At 43.8% G+C, this 22,661-nt stretch overlaps 2 protein-coding genes and 1 long non-coding RNA gene across 6 annotated transcripts; 1 reads left to right on the top strand and 2 right to left on the bottom strand.

Annotated features, from left to right (window-relative positions):
* The first annotated feature begins 4,283 nt into the window (after positions 1–4,283).
* LOC133270311 (uncharacterized) lies at positions 4,284–20,783 on the top strand. Of its 4 annotated transcripts, none has more exons than XR_009743729.1 (7): positions 4,284–4,581; positions 10,676–10,769; positions 14,694–15,008; positions 15,618–15,720; positions 17,943–18,047; positions 18,913–19,292; positions 19,919–20,783. It is a non-coding gene; the product is annotated as an uncharacterized LOC133270311 (long non-coding RNA). The 4 variants fall into 4 exon arrangements; XR_009743732.1 differs by having other exon boundaries at positions 19,670–20,783; XR_009743730.1 differs by lacking the exon at positions 4,284–4,581 and having other exon boundaries at positions 10,617–10,769; positions 18,913–20,213.
* Positions 4,687–14,315, bottom strand: TRIM25 (tripartite motif containing 25). Its single transcript, XM_061455374.1, has 8 exons — positions 13,639–14,315; positions 12,525–12,620; positions 11,853–12,086; positions 11,231–11,387; positions 10,512–10,589; positions 9,356–9,382; positions 8,899–8,994; positions 4,687–8,226 (listed from the first exon to the last, which is right to left on the bottom strand). The coding sequence occupies exons 1-8, from the start codon at positions 14,215–14,217 to the stop codon at positions 7,694–7,696; spliced, it is 1,800 nt and encodes a 599-aa protein (XP_061311358.1). The 5' UTR covers positions 14,218–14,315; the 3' UTR covers positions 4,687–7,693.
* On the bottom strand, positions 17,727–22,645 carry COIL (coilin). Its single transcript, XM_061455375.1, has 7 exons — positions 22,380–22,645; positions 20,902–22,060; positions 20,485–20,571; positions 19,830–19,877; positions 19,189–19,264; positions 18,375–18,463; positions 17,727–17,860 (listed from the first exon to the last, which is right to left on the bottom strand). The coding sequence occupies exons 1-7, from the start codon at positions 22,628–22,630 to the stop codon at positions 17,771–17,773; spliced, it is 1,800 nt and encodes a 599-aa protein (XP_061311359.1). The 5' UTR covers positions 22,631–22,645; the 3' UTR covers positions 17,727–17,770.
* Positions 22,646–22,661: the final 16 nt, after the last annotated feature.

The following is a 22,661-nucleotide window of genomic DNA, read 5'->3' as shown; positions in this document are numbered from 1 at the left end:
CCTTCAGGCAGTTGGCAGGTTTGCTAGGTTTTTTGCCTGCTGTGGGTTAGCAGAGAGATTAACTAACCCTCTGGGGCCCAGTCACAGCTGAAGTAATTCTGCAGCACCCTGTTGATTTATGCACAGTTGACAGCATCTGATTTTGCTCCATGCAGACAGGCCAGTGAGGGATACTGCACTTTAGCCAATGGGAACACTAACACTGTACTGTTCCTGTAAAAGTCAGTTGGAGAAACTCTCTAAGGCTCAATGTGGAGTTTCAGAAAGCAGCATTCTTTGTTGCAGCACTTGGGCGCAAATGTGAATCACTTCGCAAAGGTGAGCGTGCCTGATAATTGCCAACAGCAGCTACATGTATTTAGCATCCTCATGCGTATTCATAGCTTTTCCAGGAACTAATTGTAGTATTTGCATCCTAATTACACATGTGCTTTCTTGTTGAGTGGGGGTCTTTGGTGGTCATCCATAGTCTTCCTCACTGTGTTTACTGAATGACCTCATGCTTGCAAGGTCCTAGTGCTGAGTTAGCATTTGGTATGTCCTTGCTTCTGTTCTGTTCCAGTCTCGCTCCACGCTGGGCGCCACTTTGCTGTCTTGAAGGCTGGCATCCTTTGCCTCATTTACATCTTCTTAGTTGTTATCAGTTCCATGATGTTCCTTCCCCCATCAGCTGAACATTCCTTTCTCTCTACGTGTTAGTAAGTTAGAATGGTTTGGTTTATTCTACTATGTTAAAGGCACACACACTATTGTTAGTTTAAGATTTAAGGTTACAGTACCGCTGCCATATGAGAAAAGGTGTTTGGGAAGTGCATTGAAATAATCAGTTTTGGTTGTAGTGTTGTCTGCATGAGAACGTAATGCTGGGTATTCCTAGTGCAGGCCCCACAGCTAATTCTAGGTGCTGATTAGTGCACATCAGGAAAAATCTGAGCAAACTGGCCATTGCAAAGTATTGAAGGATATCTGGATATTCAGGTTTTGAGAGCTGGAAATCAATGCCACACTTAAGGTTTTTAAATGGTTTACTCTTTTTTGGTTGGTATTTACACTCTAAATATGACATAAAATATATTATTTTGGTATAGATCAAAGGTACTGAATTTCTTCCTGATTTGTATATTTGTATGTGTCAGACTTGTGTGGGGTTTTGTCTTTCATAGAGGCTAAGCCACTTCTTACAGCATTAATGTCATAGTTGATATTTGCTTTTGTAGAGCATCATCCATTTTAAATAATGTGTTCTTTTTAGAACAAGCAAGTAGTTTTGTGAAAGTATGGTTGAAAAACTAAAATAACCCAGTGTGAAATGAAACAACATACTTAAACCCACATGTGATCTGGTGATTTAATCCACAGCTCTGTGGGCTTGTCAGCCTTGCACTGAGCAACCTGAAATCCTTGCAATCAATGAGAACAATGAGAGCTTGTTAGAGATCTTGAATGTTGGATATATTGCTTCTAGTTGAGTGCAATCTCCCTGTATGGCATAGAGTTGAGATAGTAGTGGCACCTGAATTTCTCCAAGTGGTTGGGTAAAAAGCTTTTCTGGCAAAAATATTTTTGTTTTCATTTGTTTAAGAAAAGAAATTAGGTCAGAAATATTCTTTTTTGGGGGAAAACACATAATCTATAGAGGGCCCACACTCAAAAAAAGTCCTGCTGTGCTAAAGTCAGTGTTAACTTTGAGTGCTGTGCTGCTGCTATTTACATTTCGTGCAAATCTTGCAACATCAAGACTGAGGATGTTTAGATACAAACATGAGTCAACTGGGGCAAAGAGGTCAGTGTTTCTGTTGGGATAAGGTTGTAAACTTGAATCAGTGCAAGAGCAGTAAACGAGTTGAAAAGTAACATAAAATCGGGTCATACACTGTAATTTCAGTGACTTTTGTTAGTGTGACAAGGTAGACAGCCATTGTCACAGCAAGGAGCTGTGGTTAGGTCAGGGCAGCATCAGTGTTTCACATACAGAGAGTTGAGGCAGGAAGAGGAGTTCTTGGTGGAATTTGGGTGACAGCTTTCATTAGTGCTGACTTCAAGATAGAACCAGGCTTAGTATGGGGCAGGGGAGACCTAAGTTTTAGTCAAAACACATTTGTGAGCAACTGCAAGCAAACAAGTCATCTTCTTTCTTTACTGTAGTTGAATTTAACCCAATTAATTATCTTTACTGAGGAAAGCATGTTGAACATTTTCCCCTCTGGCACTGCAAGCTTCAGTCTTTCAGCCTCTTCCAGGAAGGAGGTGAAGCCTTTTTCATAATCCTTCTGATCTGTAACATTTCATAAAGTAGCAGGGCTTTTTATGCACTTAATCATTTGTTCTTTGTTGGACTTGTGCCTGATGTGTCCATCAGAAAATCAAAAGAGGTATAGTACGTTTCCCCCACTCACTGAAAGACAAAAAAGCCACAAGAATCTCTAATAAGACTTTGACTGACTGGACCAACACCGTGAAGTAAAGGTTTGTGAATGAACACTGCAAGCTAAGTCTTCCTGACTGATTTGAATGAGGTTTCCCCTGCTTATGGCAGAGTGAATTTGTCCCTTTTTTGAATGCAGCTGGTCTTCCCTTGTGTCTATCTTGCTTTTTCTGTGCTGTTGCAAATGCTCTGAATTTTCAACACGCTGTTCTGGAGGAAATTAGTTACATGAATACAGGGTTATTCCCTCTGTCATTCACTCCCTTTCTCTAATCCTATTATTATTTTTAAGGTAAATGTTTCAGTATTTTTCACTGCAATGTAAGCTCAACTTTTGTCTCAGACAAAAGGATAAGAACCTTGTTTGTACAACCAAGTAGGACAATAAGCTTTCTGTTCCAGTACAAACTGGCAAAGTCGTGGCCTTCAGAGACCTTAAGGGTTCTAGTGGGAAGGCACAGGAACGATGAGACAAAGTCTTGAAACTGGGGACTTGTGCTGAGCTTTCCCCCTGACTCACGTATCTCATACCTTCTGCTATCAGTGAGGGAGCTCATTCTGCACTGAGATTTGTATGCTTAATACGGGAAGAGGAATATTTTTTTCTCTGCTCTTGACCAAGAGTCTATCTTTTCTCCCTTTTTAATGGTCTTGATCTCACTCTGTTGAAATTTAGCAAAGCTTCCAAAATAGTCCTGGGAAGTCAGAGTTCAGAATGCTTAGTTTTCCTAAATGCTTTTCTTCATTTCAGAGTGATGAGTTTTGGTTTCAGTGGTCTGGAGTGATCATTTAGAGAGGTGTAATTTGTGCTCCTATAACTTATACAGTCATAGTTAACATTTATCATTTTGTCTCAAGATATAAGCTGGGGGGAAAACCTAACCCTAAAGCCAAACCCCCCTTTCTTCCTCTACCAAGAGCTACTTTATTTTTAAAATGGAATGGAGGAGCTGTAAAAAGTACACATTCTTTTCTTACATTGAAAAACATTGAGGAGTTTAATACAGACACAGACATAATGCAATTGACTCACCTCCTTAACGTCCTGTTGAACTAATACAGGATCAAGAGTTGCTCAGGATGGTATTTTCACCTAAAATATCTGCCTCTTTTCAATTAGCTTTTATTATTTTAATTGTGGTTCCTCCCACCCTCACTCAGTGCTTTGGCTGGACTCACATAATTGCCTATATTTTATGTAAATGGAATTGTTACACCGTAAAATGATATACAAATGTGTCTGCCACACAGAGTCCAGTAAATGGTGTGAATAAACCCATTATTTTCAATGTAACAGCATCTGATAGCAGCCTGGGAAACACTGGGCTGACAGATGTGAGCCCATGACAAGGCTTGCAAAAAAACCTGAATGAGGAGCACTCTGACAGACCAGCATTAATTGACTTTTGAAATAACTCCTTTTTTTTCACAGTTCTACTTGGCTGAGCGAGATTCACAAATTGCTGTCTTGAACTTCTTAATGGCACAAAATAGCTGCCAATGAAAGCCTAAATGACATGGACGTTGAATAGGAGTTATACAACGACCACACCATGACATGTTTTTAACTGACATATTATTTGAGAAGTTGCAGCTACTCAACTGGGAGGCAGTCAGGAAGGGGGAAGAGATGGGAAGGAGTTTGAGAACTGGGTATAGAAACAGCATCTGTTAAACTCTAGACAAATATGGGTTTAAGTTAGGCAGAGAAACAAGTCTTAGGAAACATCCTGATAAGCATTTTCACATGCATTCCTAGAGAGTATGATTTGGAGTCCAGGTCTGTTGTTCCCTCTGCTGTGAAAATCAAGCAGAAATTGCATTAGCAAGTAAGAAAACAGACCCTGTGTGAGTGATGAGCATTGCTGACCTCTCTGGGTTTCAGGACCTGCTCAAGACCCAGGCTGTAGTCACAGTCAGGTTTATGCAGACTCAAAACACTTGTTTGTCTTTCTGCAGAAACTGAGGCCAAACTCCGGCAGATCTAATTGACCTCTCAGACAGATAGTTAGTAAAGATGAGGACTATTTTTTCTTCCCCCTAGTTTTTGTGCCACGTGCCATGCTGATCAAACAATACTGTTGCCTGACTCTGGGAACTCCAGAGTTACACCACAGCCTAAGCAGCTCTCTCTTCCCCAGTTCTCATACAACTCAGTGAGTTATGCAGTAAAACCCCTGTTATTTGTACACTGTGGCATCTTTATTTCTGCCTTCCTTACTGCTTTCTTCAGTTCTCAGCACAGAACAAAACATTTAGAGTTAGGGTTTACTATGAGTATTTATTGAATTCAGAGTACAACTATTAATTCACGTTAGAGCTAAAAAGATCAACAGCTTCTACAACAGTTACAGGCACAGTCATAGAACAGATGTCATAAACTCTGTCTGTGGCCCTCATAAGGATGTCTAGCTGACACATCTACGTGAACTAACATATAGTATACTTACTGAAGTATATGTGTATATATGAAGTACATAGCTGATATATCAGTACAATCAACAGGTCTATAATTGCATAAGCATTTATTTTTCTATACTGCAGTACATCACTGTTGTGTTTCATTGAAGAAAAGATTAAATTTAAACAGATCACTGTATTTTGTGGGCAAGCATTTCTCCATTTACTCTAGCTTGTATGTTAATATGCAAATCATTATAAATCTCATGGCTTCATTAATAGCAGGATTAGGGTTTTTTTCTAGACTAACAGGAGTATAATTAAAATATATGCTTGAATCTATATCTTGTTTAAAACCAGGACAGCTTACATAGTTACTAGCAGAGTAATAACACTTCACTTGTGCTGAAGAGGCTTTTGAACCATTCATTATTTATCATGTTGTAGCTAATGTTTCTAATGTTAATCATCCCCATTTCCATATATCCAAGATATCCAAAGCTAACCAAAGTAAGTTTTCAGGAGTGCAGTGATTCAGTTATTCATTTCTCATTTAATTCCAAATCAACAGAACCTTGTTCCATCATTTCCAGTGATTCACAGCACAAGAGAAAACAAAAAGGAGCATCAGGAATACAGCATCAGGCTTGGTTCACTGCCTGTGGTAATCCAAAACCCCTCTTGTGTTATGTGCTGTTGGTCATACACGAAGACCACATTTAAAGAATCCCACCTTGTCCAGCATGGCAGAATAAAAGCTGCTCTTAACTTCGCTGGAGTATCACTCCAGAGTATGGCTAAAAAAGCTCATGGACTTAGAGTTTATCATTAACACCCCTTAAAAGTCAAGAAGCAAGCAACAGGAAATGTGGACTTTCTCCACTGCAGAAACCATCAGAGCACGTTTTTCCTCATGGCCAAGGAGACAGAGTGCTCTTCCAGGACCCTGCTGAGGGATCTGCAGCACTGTGCCACAGCCAAGCAGCTGAAGGGACAGGATTTCTCAAAGGAAACTGCTCTTGTCCCTCACTGCTGAAAAACTGGAAGTTCAGGGAAAAAGGTTTTGCATTCGTTGCTGGCTCGTATCAGTGCACATCCTCCTCCCACACCTTTTGAAGTGTTCTGCTTTCGTTTTAGTGCTGGGTGTGCTTTGGAAAGCTGAGACCCTTGAGATAGTACAACTACTCCAAAGACAGCCCTGGCACTTTTAGGTCCATCACCAGTTCCATATCCTATTCTGGCCAAAGAAAGGATGGGCAAAAGGAAGCATCTCATCAGATTCCTGCTATCCTTGACAAAGTACTAAGAGTTTACAAACCAAGTAAAAATAGAGACACCAAACCTGAATTCCTGCAAGTCTCTCTCTAAAGTACTTTGGCTAATGTGAAATGGACAGGAGTTCTGAGCTTCCTAACAAGTCCCTTCCAAACTGCCAGCAGTAGCTTTATGTTCTATTTCACCAAGTCCCATAAGGGGAAGTTTTACAAATCAGAGTCCAAGAATACTCTGCTTCAAGAATGTTCTTCCTGGGCTACTGTAAGAAATAAGAGCTAGCATAGTAAGTCCAGAGGCATCAACAAGATACAGGCCCAGTAACTATGAGATCCAAATACCTTGCTTGCCTACTGATTCTTTTAAAGTCATAAGAAGTGCAGATTCTTCTGTACATGGTGAGGACTTCTGAAAACGTACCACAACCCAAAGCAAGGAACACCAGGAGAATTAAAAATCCATCCCAGGGGGAATGGATGGGTATTCTCCTTTGTTCTAATTCCCTGTATGTTTTAGAAGACCCACTTATCTGCCCATAGGCTTCATGCAGAGAAGAAGCAGCATTTTCTAGGTAGTGTGCACACTGTCTTGAGGCTCCTCCAGTCAGAGTCCCAATAACATGTAGAAAATCCAGTTTCTACCGTATGAACAACTGAAGATACACCAGCAGAGAATATCCCACCTCACAAAAGAGGAAAGACACACAGGAGACCCTGCTTTAAGTGAACAGCACATTTGTGCTCCCTATGCAAGCCAAAAATGCTCTCCCTGAACTCCTCAGCACACAAAAAAAAAACAGAATTGAAGAGCCTTCAGTGTGAAGATCTGAAGCATGTGCTGGCTCAGAACATGAGACAGAATGCTTCAACCCACAAACTGCATTATCACAGGGCACAGGCTACTGCTCTGCAGGATGTCTTCCTGAAGATTCTCTGGCATATTCCCAGTCTCAGAGTTGATGCTGATGGTACTTCCTGGTGATTCTGACACGATTTCTTCCCTGTCAACTCTAGAATCTCTGCATTTCCATTCTGATGAGATTTTATAACTTAGTGTCATAAAACCGTAACTTACTTAACAGCTCAGCCTGTGCCATCTCATGGATTCATACACCAGAACATGTGTATTGCAAATCCTGACTATGGGCAACAGTCTGAGGACAGAGAAAAAGGCAACACTGAGATCTGCCTCAAAGCTTGGAACCTGAATTTGTCAAGGAATTCTTCCTGTTTCTTTCTCAAAGGGGTTATTGCTACCTGTGAAACACATTTAGATCTGAAAACTAATTCTGGGGATCCTTTACAACAAGCCACAAAAGTCACAGCAGCTACTGAAGACATTTAACAACAATTTATATCTTTTTAGAAGGACAATCAAGGTCTTTTCAAAACCTTTCATCCCAGTTTTTACTATCATCATTTTACTATATCACTATCTAACTACTTCAGCAATTTAGACCAAAGAATCAGCAGATTTCCCAAACTGCTTAAAAGACCTAATAATTTTCATTCCTTAGACTGAGATACACAAAGAGCTGCTACAGGCCTGATTATCTGCATGGAAGTACTTAGGCAAACTTAATTAAGATATGAGACCTTACTCTTTTAGTTGGCAGAGAGTCAGAACAGTGCCACTGGAAAATAACCAGAAGGCAGGGTACAGGGCTTCAGTAAACTCGGTTTTGTATTTATAGATCAAGTTATGCTTCTCCCCCACAGCCAAGAAAATCACAAACCCTGCCTCGCAGTGGAGCAGCACACCAATCTTGGTAGCCTTTGTATTGGGTAAGCACTTTTCAACATCATTATGCCAGGATGATATTTTGTTATTAAACCACTCAATACACCAAGAATGGCTGTTCCGGCCCAGGCGGCTCTCCGGCCCGTTCCGCTCCATGCTGCCATAGCAGATGCCAATGCCACAGAAGTTGTTCTGTTGCATTTCCACTTCCCAGTAGTGGACGCCTCTCTTGAAGGACTGGAACCCCAGCACTTGGTAACAATCAGTGAAGCGCTGAGGGAGCTGGTTATACTTCATGGGGGTGTCTGAGACAGACATCTTGGTGTGTCTGTCAGACAGAATCACTTTGTTATGAGCTGTGTTGTAATCCAGCGTGATGTTAGCAGCATCTGCAATGGCATGAATCATGTGAAGGTACTGAAGGACAAAATATTCTTATTTGTACTGTCCTGCCTAGGCACTTGTTCCTATGTGTGTTTATCTCCCTGCTCTGCTCTCCTCCACAGTGCAGGCAGTTCTTAGGTACACGGTAACAGCTACTGGGATCAGCTGCAAATCTGTGTTAGAAAGCAGGCAAATGGAGGGCAAGTTTTCTTTATTCCTTCATCTTCATGGGATTCCTTTGCCACCCAGATACATGGTGGCAGAAGAAGGGGATTGCTGATCTGGCAGTGAAAGGTACAGTATCTTAAGCAAGCCATCATGGGCTCCCATGAAAGCCTGAATTTCGTTTCAAAGGAAAATCCAGTGCATTACCTCATGTTTCTAGGCCACCCTAATGCAGTCATTCTGGGGGAAGCCATTACTGAGAAAACTTGATTTACCTTTGTAAAGATACATGAATACTGAAGATAAAATTGATTCACCTGGCAAAAGAACCACTTAGAAACCTCTTGCCCCCTTTTACTCCCCAAATTTCCTTCATTTGTAACAGCCAGTTGATAACCTCCTAAGCTAACCAAAACCCCCCAAAAGTGCTTTTGTCAGGTAACTATAGAGGGCACATAACCCCAGATCTTTAAGTAGCTCATCTTTAAGTAGCATAACATTGGGTGTCTTACACTGCAAAAGCTCCTCTCTGGATTTCTTCAGGAAGATGTCAAGAAGCTCTTTAACTTGGACGGCAGCTGCAGCAGTTGGTGTTCCCGTGGCTGGTGCTGTGCCAACAGGAGAAAAGAGAGTTTGGTGTTGGGAAGAAACCCTGCATATTTCGCACACCATCCCAGGCACACTCAGCTGGAGTGGGCCTCTAGAGGTTATCTGGTTTAGCCTCCTGCTCCATAGAGCATTAACTTCAGTATTAGCTCAGGTTGCTCAATCCCTTGTCAAGCTTTGAAAACCCCCTGTTGTCTAGGCAACCTCTTTCAGTGCTTGATCACTCTCACAGTGGCTAGTAAGAGACTTCTCAGAGCAAGAGTTGAACTTCTGCTTAATACACCAATACTAGTGACCATCTGCTTACCATTGTAAGAGCAGTCAGTGGAAATTAGAGTAAGTGTGCTCAAAGTTTGGACTCACCAGTTTTAGCAGGTTTCTTTTTCTCCTCTGTAGGGGAAAATAAAAAGAGTGAACTGTGAGTTCGACTGAGACTGAGAAGTCACTGATAGACTATGCCTGCTGTAACACCATCATCATGGCTCTTGTGAAGCTGCAGCAGTAGATAAAGCCGACAGTCCAGCATGTTGAAGCCATGTTTCCCATACTGGAAAGCTACTCGTAAAGCACAACCTACTATTTGCTTCCTACTTCACAAGGTTATAAGCCTGGAAGGAGCTTCAGCTCTGCTTCAGGATGTAGTCTGTTAGGGTAAGTAGTAGTAAGTCTGTTCATGAGGCACATAGACTATTCCTTTAATTTTTGCAACAGAACTTCTAATGCAACAAGAGCTATGCATCCATTCAACTGCAGCATCCCCAACAGACCCTACCGAGTGCTCCACATCCAGAACTTGTGAATGGGAAGGACCATGTGTCAGGAGCTCAGTGGAAGGAACAGAAGTAGTTTCTTAACACTTGGGTTTATTTCAAAAAGAGAATATGGAGTATCTTCCAAACAGGCTGAGTGCCACATTAGTATCAGTATCTGGACAAAACAACACTGGAAGGCCCCAGTATAACCTGTCATGAAGACCATCTCCATCCACCCAACCTTAGACCATAGGCAAGACATAGCCAGTAAGAGGTTTGAGTAAGGCTGCTATTAATCACCACTTACTGCTATCTGCCTCCCCTGGCAAAGTGGCTTGGGTCTGCTGAGGGGTTGTTCTCTTTGTGGGTATGCTCTTGGGACAGGAGGAAAGGAAAAGAAGAGACCATGAGCAGCCCATAAGCAGGATTCAGTACACACAAATCCATCAAACAAGCCAACAGATGTGTAGTACAAATGAAAAACACCCTGTCAGAACCAGAGGCTGGGGAGGCTCAGCTCTGCTTTACAGGCCACACTGACCACCACCATCATCACACACCAAGGGTATGTGCACCATTGTATACGTGCAGCTTGTGCTTTACAGCTCTCAGTAACAGCCCAAACACCCTCCCCTTCTCCTGACAAAGTGCTCACTACGTATTATCACTGCCTCACCACAAAAGCAAACAGCTCTTGGGTAACTCCCTGAATTATTATCTGATGGTAAAACCACAGTTAGGAGGGGATGATGTTCTTTAGTACTTACGCGGTCCTGCAGGCTTTTTTACGTTTTTGTTTCGAGGAGCCCCAGGAGGGGCCTTAGTTTTTCCAGGTGTTACTCCTGCTGCAATAGTGATATTTCACATTATGGTTTGTATTGCCAGGAACAGTAAGGCATTAGCAAAGACATTTTTCAATCTTATTTTTCAGTTATGTGAATAGAACTTAAGTGATGCTTGGCAGAGATGGAAACTGCATAGAAAACACCCACGTCCCAGTCCAAAAGATACGTTTGCTTTACCAGGTAAGTAGGGCTTTGTTATTACACAATCAGCATCTTTACAGTTGGGTAACCACCATCTTATCGCTGTGTTTTATCTCTCCCCTCAAATCCACATCCTAACTGCATCCAACCCTGCTATGTAATAGAAGCATAAGTTATTGTAAGAAATAAAGGCTGAGCTATGCCAGAAGGGCAGAGTACCATGACACTCATCAGCTTATAGATGAAAGTGAAGAGACACTGGCACATTTTTTCTCCTAGTTTAGCCCAGACTGTAGTAGTTTTGTGTGGAAATAGAGGACCACAGAATTTGGAAGACACACTTTATCTTACCTGACTGTATTTGCTGCACTGGGTTTTGGGTGGGTTTTTTTTAGGTTTCTGTGGGGGTTTTTTAATTCTGTTTAGATTGGAGGAGGAAGATCCCTCATTTAAGCTCAAAACCAAGGCAGGAAATGCCACTTTGCCCAGTGATACAGTACCTTCCACATTTTTCTCTTCAGATGGCATCATTGAAAGTTTCACAGTGTCTTTAAGGTTAACGGCGGACTGGTAAGAGGAATGTATCATGTTTTGGTCTATTTCAACCACAGGAACAAAAGCATCTTTTATTGATGTTTTTTGTAGTGCTGTTGCTCTCTGAAATGACAAACCGTAAATCTCATGCATACATAGGAAAATACAACCAAGTTAGTTTAAATGGGGTGAGGTTGTGCAAAGGAGCAAAGGCTACAGCCAGGCACGACCCATGGCAAAATTTCAGCAGCAACCACATGTATTGTTTCTTAACTGATACCTGAAAGAGCTATCAGACAATGTCACAGCACAGAGCTGCAACAGCTCATGGGGATGATCTCTCACTCATCTGGCGCTGCTGCTTGCAGCAGAGGTGGTGGCCGAATTGGGGGAAGCTACCAGACACCATTTCAGCCCTCCTTCATCAGTGTTTGTGTACTTTTCAGTACACCTGTTTATAGCAGGTTCTGGCACATGTCTGCATTACTGTTTGTAACTGTTCTGGAGAGCAGGACTACCACAGCAGGGTTCTGTTATTCTGCATTCTAGAAACATGAAGGATTGGATTCACATTTAAAGACATATTACCTTCAAAAACAGAAGGTCATCAACTTCAGTCAGTGCCATCTCAATCTGATCAGAGAGAGTCTGGATTTCATTCTTCTTACTTCCCAGAATGCCATAAATATATTCAAACTTACTTGAAACTCTGTTTTCTTCATCTGCAACTGCTTTCAAGATCTGAATTTCTCTTTCTTCAATTAAAGCTTTAATTTCTGAAAACTTACTTAGGATCATATCCTTCTGTTTGGAAATTGTCTCCTGGAGCAGACAAAAACAGACACTGGTTTCAAAAGCACAATTTGTGGACAAGGTACTGCTTACTACTACCACAGGAAAGCCTCTGAGGAACACATAGGCTTCAATTACTTGAAACAAGCAACAGAAAACCTCTATGTTTCTATGTAGTTTAGAAAGAAAGCTCCTTTACTCCCAAGAATTTAGGAGAATTCTGGGTCTCCAGACCCCAGCCATGGGGCAGTGGCCAGGCTGTGCTGTTGAGTGGTTACCAGCATCAGAATGCAGCTATGCCGTGCTCTCCCATGGAGCTGCCTGGCTCTGCCAGAACACCCCCTTTCTGTTCCTGCCAATGCAACCTCAGTACTACAGCCGTTGTCCCAAGGGTACAAGCATGAATGACATGCAGTTGCCAGTGTGTGCCAAGCAACCTGACAGCATTTTGAACAGTTACCCACTTACAGCAGCTTGGCCTTGGTTCATTCTCAAAGTGTTCATTGCCCGAGTAGCTTTTTCATTCTGATTATACAGCTCTGTGAGTCTCTTCTTCAGTGCCGCCTGCAATAGGATAGATCAGGAAGTATTTCAGAGAAGCAATTGCTATGTCTGCTCTGTCAGGTCATGCTTATTGGGGTAAGAATCATTTCTGCAGGAAGTTTTAAATCACCATTGTAAGCATTTAGTACTATTGGTTTTAAACCTACTGCTTCTTAAACCTTAGGGGATGCAAAAGCACTCTCCCAAATAAGTGTGGCTTGTGGAGCCTGCACCCTCCCCACAGCTCCACCTCTCCCAACAGCAAGATGCATGCTGTTGACTCACTCGACACGGACCAAGTGCTTTTACCAGCACAGCAGTTCTCAGTGCCAAGAATATACTTCACATTAGCTCTCAGGCTGGACTTCTTTAGTTCAAGGTGCTGCTAAGCCAAATCAGGAGGATTTCTGAGAACAAGCAGGATACATGCTTGCTGAACAGCTGTGAGGTTGGCCATGTAAACTTTTCAGGCATGCATCTACCCTCTGATTTTTAGCTGCACTCTAAGACAGGAAGGTCACGTTTCCTGCCCTTCCACTCCATGGAGAACCTCCTCCTGGCTTTTATCTAGGAGGATATTATTTTTATACTAGAGCTCTCCCTTGGCTGCTTTTGTAATTGTTTGTTTCTTAAGAATATACACAGTAAGGCCACACAGTGACCCCCATGCAGCAAGCAGCAGAGGGGCTCAGCGTTGGGGGGACACCCACAGAGGTGGCCTCGCCACAGCCCAGCCCAAACCAGGAACTGGCCCTCAACTCTGTGACAGTGCCTTCCCAGATCCTGGGAGCACCGTCTTGGAGAGAGGAGGAACACACAAGGAATGACTGAAGATATACTGTAGCACGCTTTGGAGGGCCGATAACAGTTTGCCAAGGCCAGGCACGAGATTTACAGTCCAAGTCTTGGTCCAGCCTCCCCCCTGCGTACCAGAGCCCATGACCAGCACCCAGGGTTCCACCAGGCCCTCGGGGACCAGAGCTCCCCTCTGGTCCCTCTCCCAGAGCCCCCGAAGGAGCCGGCTGCCCCCACCGTTCACCTCGGCACTGGCTTTGGCCAGCTCCAGGGGGCTGGTGTTGCACAACTTGTGTCCGAGGAGGCAGAGGGAGCAGATGCAGCTGCCGTGCTGGCTGCAGAAGAACTCGAAGAGCTTGTTGTGCTGCGGGCACTTGCGCTGCTGCAGGTCGCGCAGCGGCGGGCAGAGCTGGTGGTCGCGGAAGGCCCGGCTCTCCTGGTGCGGCCGCAGATGCTCTTCGCAGAAGGACGCGGTGCAGGTGAGGCAGGTCCGCACGGCGGGTGCCTGCAGGCAGGTGTCGCAGAGCACAGGGCCCTCTTCCTTCTCCTTCTCCTCCTCCTTCTCTTCCTCGGCCTCGGTGCAGCCCTGGAGCTGCTGCACCAGCCGGCACAGCACCGTGTTCTTCTGCAGCTGCGGGCGGCCCATGAAAGTAGCCCGGCACTGCGGGCAGCTGAAGTTCTCCGATACCCCGGCCCAAAAGCGCTGCAGGCAGGAGGCGCAGAAGTTGTGCCCGCAGGGCACGGTCACGGGGCTGCTGAAGAGGCAGAGGCAGATGGAGCAGGTCAGTTCTTCCTCCAGCACTGACAATCCCGACTCCGCCATGGCCGCGGCTGCTGCTACCACAATCGAAACTTGGGCAGGAGCTTTCCCGGTATCTACGCGGCCCGTCCCCGCCCCGATGGGAGGGACGGCAGCCCCGGGCCTGGCCGAGCTGCCGCCGGGGACCCACCCACCCAAGGAACGGTGACGCTTCTCATCGCCGCCCCGGAGCGCACCCCCGGCCGCCTTCACGCCCCCGCCTCCAGTCCTCGGAGCCCCTTCAGTACAGCCCCGCTGCTGCGGCCTCGTTCACCGCTGCCACGTGTGACCCCGACGGCCACCGCACTCAGCCCGAGCTGCCGCCAGCCCCGGCTGCGTTCCTGCGAGTACCGGGCTGGGGAAGAGCAAATAAGCTGTTGTTTGTGAAGCGCGCAGGTCAATGCACTGTGAGCGTGGAAACCATCTGAACGGAGGGTACTTGCTCAATTTTTCTCTTTTTCCCCTCAGTCTAACTGTTGAATAATTGCTGTTTCTAGCAGGAACACTGGATGCTGAATAGCCATGTGTGCAAATACTCTGTCTTAACGAACCTGACTCCAAATTCTTCCAATGACCTCCTCATGCTCCCTCATCTGCCCTGATCTCTGATGTCGCAGGGACTTCTTCAGTGCCTTCCACACTTGCCAATAAATGAAATGGAGCAGCACGGCACAAAGCCTGTGAGCCCTCCACCAAGAATTTAAGCAGTCTGGTGGTCTGCAGCAGAGGAAGCCATCTGCTCTTAACTTCATTTCCAGTGGCCAAAGGACACCTTGTGGAGAACTGCTGATGTTCCTTGTAATGTCGTAAAGAAGGTATTTGCAGGCAGCTGTGGGGGTTCTACATTGGCATTAGCTCTCAGAGACTTCAAAAAATGTTCAGGAATCATATAAAGCACTTGAAAGGGGCTTTTGTGGTTTGTCTGTTATAAGTACCGCATTGGAAGAAATTCCTAGCCACTTAGTTTAGAGGAGTAAATTAAATCTGAACAGTCACTGTAAACCTACATCATACAGATAACATTGACTTCTGCCTGTACCAACAATGTGCTCCAGGCTGGTAATCCTCATTCAGGGTGAACTATGGAGGGGTTGGTGTCCTGGACTCTGACTCATAGCTTAGTCATGGGACAACAGGAGACAACGAGCTGGGGTTAACAGAGGGGAGGCAGAGTTCGGGGGTTGGTGTGCGAGCTGCAGGAGGGTGGCCGGTTTAGATGGGTGCAGCTCCACTTAGTTACAGCACTGTTCGGATATGCAGCTCAGGACCCTGTAACCGCTGTCAGAGGAGATGGAAACACAGAAGGGTGCCTGAGAGGCGGTGGCTGACAGTGACTGCAGAGGACAGTACTCACCAGGAAGTGTGTTACCAAAGATGTGACCAAAGAGCAGCTGTTAACATTTACAATTGTTATTCTTCTGTAGGTGAACAAAGCACTTCTTCCTGGGCTTCACCACTGTCTTCTTCCAAAGGCTCAGCACTGCATTTTCTGCAGCGCTCACCTCATGCCTACTGATGCAGACAAAGGTATGCAGATGTAAAGGGTAAATACACACCCTCACAGTGGTAGCGTTTTGCTTCTGGAACAGAACACGAGGTGTTTAGAGCTCAGATGAGCAATTTTTCTGTTCTGAATAAGCCTAACCATTCCTGCAGTCTAAAAACCAATGCTTAGCATTAAAAACTAGTGAAGAATTTTACCATTTAAATAGCTACTGAAGTTGCTGCTCTCTTTGCCTCCTTTCAATTCCTTGAGAACTTCTTCACGTGGTTCTGAACTGAATCTAACCCTTTGCCCACATACTAGGTATTCAAAGTGCCACTCGGAGCTTGAGCAGGAAGTTGGAAGTACAGTAGAACTATTCCTTGTGTACACATGGCAGAGCAAATATGGAGGCAGGTTTTCTGATAGTTTGACTTTTTTGGATTTAATATGCAGTGGTACAATATTCCTATCAAAATGAGAATTCCAAATTCCTTCACATGCATGTTCTGTCCTTTTCCGCATCTCCCCCATTTAGGCCTTGGGAGGATGGGTGTGACAGGGAGGGTGCTCAGCCAGCTCCCTCAGGCTGCACATAATTCAATTTGATGTAAATTGTGCATTGAAGCAGTAGTTTCACCCAAACTTGCTAACAATGGATAAATAAACCTCAGGATTTTATCCTTATAACATCCTCTTTTGTGGGTATATTTTTTTTCAAGCATCATCTGTTCCTTACAGCCAGAGGGACTCTATCCATTTAACATGTAGCCAAAACATTGTGGGCAGTGGAACAAGAGGCAAATCCTGCTCTCAAGTGTTGTGAAATCCTTGCATATTTAGCTTTTGCAATTTCATCAGAATTCAAAACTAACAGTTTCCTTTAGGGGAAAAAAAAAAGTCTCTCCATTAATCCCATCTGCCTCAGCACGACAGTGCTACACTTCTGGAATTTGCTTTTTGTCCAGTTTGCAAGAATGGCCACACATGAATCTGCTCTAAAAAGCAAATTCTGGCACAAAATAACAGCAACTAAAGAGAACTGCAATACACACATTGGTTTTACTGATATAAAAATGATTCCTTCACAATCAAGAGATTTTAATAGGGGCAGTGTGATGGCATGCAATGTTTGAATATAGTCACTATATGTGCATTATATAGTGCACTCATCGGAGCACGTGTCAGCTAAACCATAATGGACAATTTTCCAGGTGTTTTTAGCTAGGGCTTTGGGTTTTTTTTTTTCCATGTCTTCTGTTTAAGACTCAACTGCCTGGGACAGGGATCATCTTAAACTGTAAGAGTTGCCAAGATGACACTGTGATGGCTTGGATGTGCTCATACTTGCATGTCAGGGAAGTGCACTGCCACCGCCTGGCGACCCATTCCGCTACTGCGGAGGAAAGAGGAAAGGCAGCACAGAAACTTCAGCACATAAAGGGCAAAAGGGTTTGCTTTAAAACAAACAAAGAGTTTCAGAGCCTACACAGATTAACCCACCAGACACAATTTTGCCAGGGATTCCTGTTACATTTTCTGGTTCTGACATTACTAATACCATTTATCTACCTCTCAAAATTACAGAAGCTTGAAACCCGTATGTTCTGGTAAGCCCTGGAAATAACTGCAAGGTCATGGCATGTGTATCATATTCTGCAGCTGCAGAGATGTGCACATCAACATCTATATTTCATTGTTATGTGTTGGTTTTAGCTATCCTTACAGCAAGCTACCTCTGTGCGCAGTTATTTGGCTCTAACCAAACCCAGACATCTAAATGAAGTTACTGACAGTACAAGGTCATATTTCATCTTTTTGATCAAACCATTCCAGTTCTGCAACTTGCAGCAGTAGGACATAAAAACTGTTATTAAGCTTCCATTGAGGAAAAAACAACAGATCTATATATTAAAGATTTCCTATAATGAAAAAAATATTCCTGTATTACGTTAAAAACATATCCCAAGACAAAAGTGTTCCTTTTCCTTTTGGCATAGTTTCTTTTTAGAACCATTTATTAAAAATATCCACCAGTTCATCTGCTGCATGGCACAAAGACAGTCCGGGCAATTATTTACATTTGTTCATATTTCAGATTGTTCCATTTTCAATGCTGGATCCATTAACTGGAGGCTCCACAATCAGTCGTGGCTCTATCAGTGCATCCCACCTTTCAGTTATCTGAAAACAAAATACAGAGAATACTTAGTACACAAAAGCTGTACAGGCAGATGCAATTCATCCTACATTATTCTTTGTCTAGACTTGACCGGCAGCACGACTGAACAGAGATCACAAGATCCTTCCTGTGATTCATTGATCTTGATGAACCTCAACCTGACTGATGTCCTCATAAGGAGAGGTGCAGGTAAGGAAACCAGTGCCTGAACTGAATAACCTTGTAAGAACTGATACTCTACCTAGATGTGATGCTGTTTATTTTACTAGCAAAACCAAAAAGTTACAGTTCGATAACTGGTTTTGAACCTTGTTACTTGAGGAACATCCCAGAAGTGATTCTTATCTTGTAGTCATGAACATTCTTGCTAGAAAGGAACAATTCTTTTTCTTTTCATTTATTAAGCATATGTATTCTTACAAAGGAAACCTCACTGAGATGAACAGAGTCATAAAGCAGGGCATGTACCAGCTGTGCAAAACTTGAAACAGGCTTCAAAACAGGACACCCACGTACCTTTGTATCCTGAGGAATAGCGTACTCAATCAGTTCTGCTCCATCTGCAGACTGGTAAACCAGATCGAATTTCCCTGGCTCTTTTGCATCTTAAAAAACAAACAAACAACTTCATTAACTTTCAACAAAAATGTTTAAATGCTTTCCATATTTAGAAAGATAATCAAAACTTTTTTTTTTTTTTTTACTTAAATTGGGGGTTTGGGTTCATAACTGTAAAAGAAAATGTGAGGTAGAACTGAACACTACACACCAAAATGCAGGTAACCGTCTTACATGCATGAAGAAGTTAATCAACAATCTACTGCTAAATTTGAGAAAAATACTCAAATGATGATAATTCATTAATTCTGTGCTAAATGGCAACTCCAGTATTCACATCCAGTTTCAGAAACACTCAGGTTAAGTCTCTGAAGTGTACTTTGTCACTGCAGGGACTCAGTTCTAAAACCACTGAAGACAGTGGCTTCACTGACATCACCATTATAATCTACAATTTCCTCTGCAATTCCATATAATGATTTTAATTTTTTTTCAGGAAATAAAATCCCAACAGAGACAAGTTACTGACCACTCACACCGACTGGACAAATTACCTATAGATGAGTTACTGACCACTCACACTGACTGGACAAATTACCTATGAGCATCTTCAATACAACAAGCAAATGTTTGAACTTCTCCACTTAAACAGACTTTTGAGGATGAACTCAAGGAAATTGGAAATACTCCTAAAACATGACGTGTGCCTTGGATTAGCTGTTTTCCAAGTGGTGCATGTGACAACAAGCATTTGGTGTCCCAGGGTACATACGTTGTCCTGCTGATGGCGAAAGGATCTCAAGCTCGATCTGCTTTTTATCAGCATGCCAACTGATGATTTTTCCCTCCTTCATAAAGCAACAAAGAAAGAATCAGGTAAGATACACTTCAGCACTGGATAACCACTATGGTACTTGACCACAGGTAGACGAAGCTCTGTCAAATTTGGCTCTATATATACAATCTGCAAAGTGTTAAAGCTCAGCAATATGCAGCTACTGACATCAATAAAGTGATGTTATTCATGGACACTGGCTGTACTTTCAATCAGTACTTATCCAGGAACAGAGTCACCTGAAGTAGATACAAATTTTACTTGCACCAGTTTCAAGAATTTGCCTTGACTTCAGGCAGCAGTAGACTCAAATACAGCTGCATTCTTCTACTTGGTATTTTTGTCTTTTTTGAAATATTAATGATTATTAATAATGCTTTTTAAAAAAAAAAAACTTCTAGACCTTTCAAATTTTCAGCCAGTTTTGGGTTCTAGTTTTTTGTTTTACTGCTGCACCAGGAATAGCTTGTGGAGTCAACTGGATGAGAGGAAAAACACTGCACAACCTCAAAATATTTAAGTCTTACCTCACCTATAATAGTTTAGTGAGTGAATTACAGGAGGAAAGAAACCAGTACCTTATAGTCTGAAACTTCAGGACAGTAATTTTCAGTTAGTTCCAAGCGCTGTTGAAAGAAACACAAGTAATAAATTACAACTTTTCCAGATCCCTGATGATGCCACCTGTACCCAGAGAGTGTTTCTTCAGCAAGAGGAAAGTGCAAAAATCAGGTTTCGCACTCCTGGATCCTGATGCCAGTCACAGGCCCAGACAGTCTTCCAGGATTTACAGTTCCAAAGGATTTAGTTCAGGTCAGGCTGTGAGAGGAGATCAGGGAGATGGATCCCAGTCTCCTCAACCACACAGTGATTTATTTCATTTCCATTTACTTTTTTATTTTGCAGAAAACTATTTGTACGGTAAAATTTGCAATAACATTATAGAAACACTACAGAGAAATGGCATAGAGGTATCTTTCCTTTTTATAGCACCTAATTTTAATGCTGACTTTCCTTGAAACTTTTAAAAATGAACAAATAAGTAGGATGAAGACTCCTTCCCAACTCTTATACTTCTAGGGTAACAGCCCAGAACAATGCAAGATGAAATTCTTCAGTGTAAGCTTTTTGATGTCAGGACTATGTGATCTGTATCATGTCCTGCAAAACTTACCATGGCCCAAATGAAACCATTTTAGCCCACTAACGTTGAGTATTTCACAAGTTCCTTACCTTAAAGGCAATTCTTTGTCCCACTTGTGGTGGAGCAGCTAGAAGAGGTAACACACTATAGTCTCTCTTGGGGACCTCTACGGGATTCTGTGGAACGAACAGTAAATCCACTGATTTAATTACTGCACTAATAAACTGGAAGGCAAAGTAAGGATTGTAAGATGTTCTGAGAAGAATTACGGTACATATCTGAGTACTTTGCTTTGACAGACATAATACAATCACTTAAATATTGTTTCATAAACACTTCCTCAGGCTGCTGAATGAAGATACAGTAAATATCAGGTTTACTGAGTTAAGATCAGCCTTTATCCTATTAATCTATTAGAGTTTTTATGAATGACTCTCACCCTATGCAGTTTTTGTATAGTTAAAGCTGCAAGAGAAAGGTGACCTATGACTGTGTAAGTCACTCACCTGGACGAGAACAGAGGAGTTTGTCGCAGCTTCATTTAACTGCCTCTGCTTCTGGCCTTCACTGTTGTAGTTATAGAAGAAGCCAGGGTTGGCTCCTCTTCCAGGGCCTTGGCCCCTCATCACCCCACGATATCCACGGCCTCTAGGTCCTCTCCTGAAGTTATCCTCTCCTGTTCCATACCCCCTTCCACGCCCTGGGCTGGCAAGTGGTCCTTGAATACTGTTTGGCAATGTTTTGGAACAGTTTCTTGCTATGGAATTACTCAGTCCAGCATCTGCTGCAGACTTTTTAACGAGTGTTTCTGAACCTGAACTCTCAGACTGTGAGGAGGAGGCCTGTGCTTTCGGAGCCTTGGTGGTGCTGGGCAGTGGCTTTTCCTTTGCCATACTGCTGTGCGCTGCTGCCACCTTCTCATCCTCTGCACTCGAGTCAGAATCTGAACTAGAGGATGCGGATTTTTTAGCATTTTTACTAACTGCAGTCTTAGGGGAATTGGCAGCGCTGGGCTTTACAGTCACTTTATTAGCAACAACAGTTTTCACATCAGCACTTGCAGCAGCTTGGGATTTGTCTTTGGGAAGTGCTGACACTATAGGTTTACGGGAAGATTTATTTTGCTGTATGCTTGTTTCACTGCTGTCGCTGTCTGACGATGTGCTGGAGGGAGGGGAAGCTCCCACCCTCCTTTTTTTGGACTGTATTGGTTTCTTTGTGTTATTTTTACCATAATTTCGAGACGAGCTCTGATTTGCCAGTTCTGAATCCACCTTTGCTGCTGTGGCCTTTGTCTGTTTTCCATCCTTCTTTTTTGCTGCCAACTCCTTCTCTCTCCCTGTTTTTTTAAGCTTTTTGGATTGGCCAGAAGAGCTCTCTTCGTTACCTTCTGTGAGTCTGTTTCTTTCACTGGCTCCATCCTTTCTTTTTCTTTTCTTGTGCTTTTTATGAGAGTCCCAAATATCTACAGAGGCCTCCTCCCTACAAGAAGGATACTCTGAGCTATGTTTATGCTTTTTCTTTTTATGCCTGTGTTTTTCATTTAGAGAGAAGTCTTCTTCTTCCTTCTTTTGTCTATGCCTTTTTTTGTCTTCTGTTGGTGTATAGAAGAAGCCATCACCTATCTCTTCATACTCAGCCGCGGCGATCTCTTCCAATTTTACTCTGTCAAAAACAAACAATAGCCACTGTTCAGCACAATTAACGCCTTTTGCCATTCATTAGCAGCTCGGGTCGGCTTGTCTGCTGGTGGCTGCCCTCTCCCTCTATCGCTGGGGGGGTTCCCAACCCCTGGGCTCTCTCCATCCCATTTCAGACACCCCGGGTGTCTCGGGCTTTGGAGAAGGGGGCTCCGCTCACCCCGGGGGGGGCACCGCCAGCCCCCTCCGTGTCCCGCCCCAAGCCTGCGAGGGGCCTCCTCCCACCCCGGTGCCGCGGCTCCGCTCTCCCGCTCGGGGCTCGCCAGGCGCAGCCCCCACCGTACCGGAGCGAGTCGTTGTCCCGCACGAGGCGGGCGCTCTCGGTGGGGGGCAGCAGCGCCCCTTCCAGGAAGAGGCTGAGGCGGGCCCGGCGGCTGAAGCCGAACCTGTGGCGGATGAGGCTGATGAGGTCGGTGACGAGGCGCACCCGGCCCGGCTCCAGCAGCAGCCAGCACAGCGCGCAGCCCGGGCTGCCCGGCGGCGGGTAGTCAAACACCAGCCGCAGCCGCACCGGGCCGCCGCCGGCCGCGGCCATCTTGGAAGGGAAGGAGGCGGGCCCGAGGAGG

This window comes from Pezoporus flaviventris, unplaced genomic scaffold (assembly GCF_033815535.1).
Source record: "Pezoporus flaviventris isolate CSIRO_AGI_PZ_B2104156 unplaced genomic scaffold, CSIRO_AGI_Pfla_v1 ptg000020l, whole genome shotgun sequence".
Taxonomy (NCBI): Eukaryota; Metazoa; Chordata; class Aves; order Psittaciformes; family Psittacidae; genus Pezoporus; species Pezoporus flaviventris.
Note: the sequence above shows the minus strand (reverse complement) of the source record. Positions and strands in the feature narration are given on the sequence as shown.